The sequence below is a fragment of the Nicotiana attenuata genome, chromosome 11 (genome assembly GCF_001879085.1).
Source record: "Nicotiana attenuata strain UT chromosome 11, NIATTr2, whole genome shotgun sequence".
Classification (NCBI taxonomy): Eukaryota; Viridiplantae; Streptophyta; class Magnoliopsida; order Solanales; family Solanaceae; genus Nicotiana; species Nicotiana attenuata.
In genome coordinates, this window is record NC_031999.1 from 44,438,765 (window position 1) to 44,441,227 (window position 2,463).

A 2,463-nucleotide genomic window follows, 5' to 3' on the forward strand; every position below is an offset into this window, starting at 1 on the left:
AACATGATTGTTAGCTAGCCCGTGACCCTGGAATATCCTCTCCTACTGTTTGTTTCTCGAAAATTGCTGGTTGTTTGGTTAATTGTTCTAGTTACATTATTGCTTGATAATTTAGGTAGTAAATTAGTGATACCCCTATTTTGTGGAAAAACCTCTTGAATAGATAAGTTAATTGAGTATGAATCAGTCAACAGTTAATCACAAGTCTTTGTGGGAACGATACTTTACTCACTACTCTATTACTTGACGATCACGTGCACTTGCGTGAGTGTTTTTGGTCGCAACATTCTGTGTACTGATTGTATGAGTAATTTTTTATACTGTTAAGTGAAGCTGACCGACAACATGTAAATTTTCATACCAAGTATGATATGGTAATTTGAAGAATAGAGAAATAATATGCGATAACTGATTAAATTGCACAGTATTTTTCTTTTTAAAAACAACTTATTACTCCCTCCGTTCACTTTTACTTGGCACATTTTGACTTTTCATGCATCTTAAGAAATAAACAATGAAGTGCATAATTTATCATAATACCCATATTAATTGATGCGTATTTATTGGATATGAGAAAATAATTTGAAATGAATAATAAATACTGTGGGTATAACAGGAAAAAAAAATATATCTTTTTCTTGATATGCATAAAACGCCAAGTAAAAATGAAAATTTATTTTTAGTATACACGCCAAGTAAAAGCAAGCGGAGGGAATATTTCCTCTGCCAGTTCCAAGACAGCTTAAGGCCAGTTTTGATGTTCACATTTTGCGCCTAGAAAACTGTTCTTTTCAAGTTTGACCGATCATATCTGTGGTGATTATATTATTAAAAAACTTCAGAAAATGATCCATTAATATGGCCAAAAAAACTTTGTGATGCTGTAATGGGTCCCTTGCCATAGATTGGACCCTTACTTTTAGTCTCTCTTTCTGGTTTTCTCAGACTCTCAAGATAAAAGGATAAGAGATCAAGTAGTCGAAAGTTAATGGAACACAATCATTTTCACTCGCGAACAATTAACTACTACCAGAAACAAAATTATTTTGCTACCTAGCTATAATGTCTTAGCTAACAACCATGGACCAAATTTGAAGCTAAAGGTAAAAGAAACTAAAAAAAACCATGTTAATATTTGTGTCGGGAGCCAACTTTGCAGCAAAAGAATGAACAAACTAACAGATTCAACATACTTAAAATTCAAAGGGTAAAACTGAAGTTTTGGATCTTCTATGTCCAAAAGAAAAGATTGATTTACGAATTGATCTACTGCTACTTTCTCCATTGTTTCTAACCTCTCTGAGGTGTCTATTATGCCTTATCATCTCTTGCACTGATAAATAAACATGTCGGTCCGCCGCAGAGTCCATAGAGAAAGATCTCCTTATTGGCTCAACTGAAAACTGAGTATCTTTCTCTCTAACATTAATGCATTCATCACCCATAATTGAAAACTTTCTTGTTTGCTGTTTTGTTGACTTTCCAATCCTCTGCTCAAACTTTCTTGATTGAGACTGCAACAATTCCCTACTAATAGAGTTAATTCTATTATGTGCCTCAACTTCATGACCACTTAATTCAATCACAACAAAATCTTCTTCACTCCCTAAAATGCTACTTCTTCTAAGTAGTGGAATATGAGGATCTTGAGGTGATGAATTTGGTGCAACAATCATATCAAGTGGATGTTTATTTGTTGCACCTGAAATACTAGTTCTACAAAGAGGACAACTAGCATTATTTTGAAGCCAAATATCAATACAATCCAAGTGAAAAGCATGGCTACATTTAGGAAGAAGTCTTAACATTTCATCTTCTTTAAACTCATTCAAACAAACAACACATCTCCTAAAACTTCTTTCACCAACTCTATTTCTGCTGTACTGAAAAGTTGGAATATCTCTTATTACCAATTCGTCGAGTCCTCTGCTTTCTCTTGAAGGGGAATAGCCCATTAAAGGGTCTTCATATTGGCGTGGCCGCGTACTAAAAAAGCGTCTTAAAGGGTCAAATTGTTGCCAGTTGATGCAGCATTTAGAGACAAAGATATAGTAGCTGACTAGCAGAAAACCAATGGCCATAATTCCTAACATTGCAACACCAATTATTGGGAAGCCACTGCTTGAAACTGCACCCATTGGAGGTTGAGTTATAGTAATGTTATTCTGCTGGTTTTTGAATGAAAAAAGATGTCTTGGTGCTGCTGCATCCATTAACACTACAAAAATAAGAGTATATAATATGATGAGATCTGAATGGAGTTCACATATGTTTTGTGTGAGATGAAGAAAAAGAAAAGAAGCTTAAGGGAGTGGAGAAAAATTTTCTTTAGGAGGAACAGGTCAGAAATGAGATTGAATGAGTTTTATCAGCAGCTCAAAACTTGGAAAGTCAAATATGAATAAAGAAATAAGATCATTGAATGAAGTGGGAGAGTTTTGAGGAACACATGCACTTAATTAT

The 2,463-nt window shown here is 34.3% G+C and overlaps 1 protein-coding gene across 1 annotated transcript; it reads right to left on the bottom strand.

Annotated features, from left to right (window-relative positions):
- Positions 1,100-2,463, bottom strand: LOC109235043 (RING-H2 finger protein ATL16-like). Its single transcript, XM_019401053.1, has one exon. It carries the CDS (start codon positions 2,211-2,213, stop codon positions 1,194-1,196), a length of 1,020 nt encoding a protein of 339 aa, XP_019256598.1. The 5' UTR covers positions 2,214-2,463; the 3' UTR covers positions 1,100-1,193.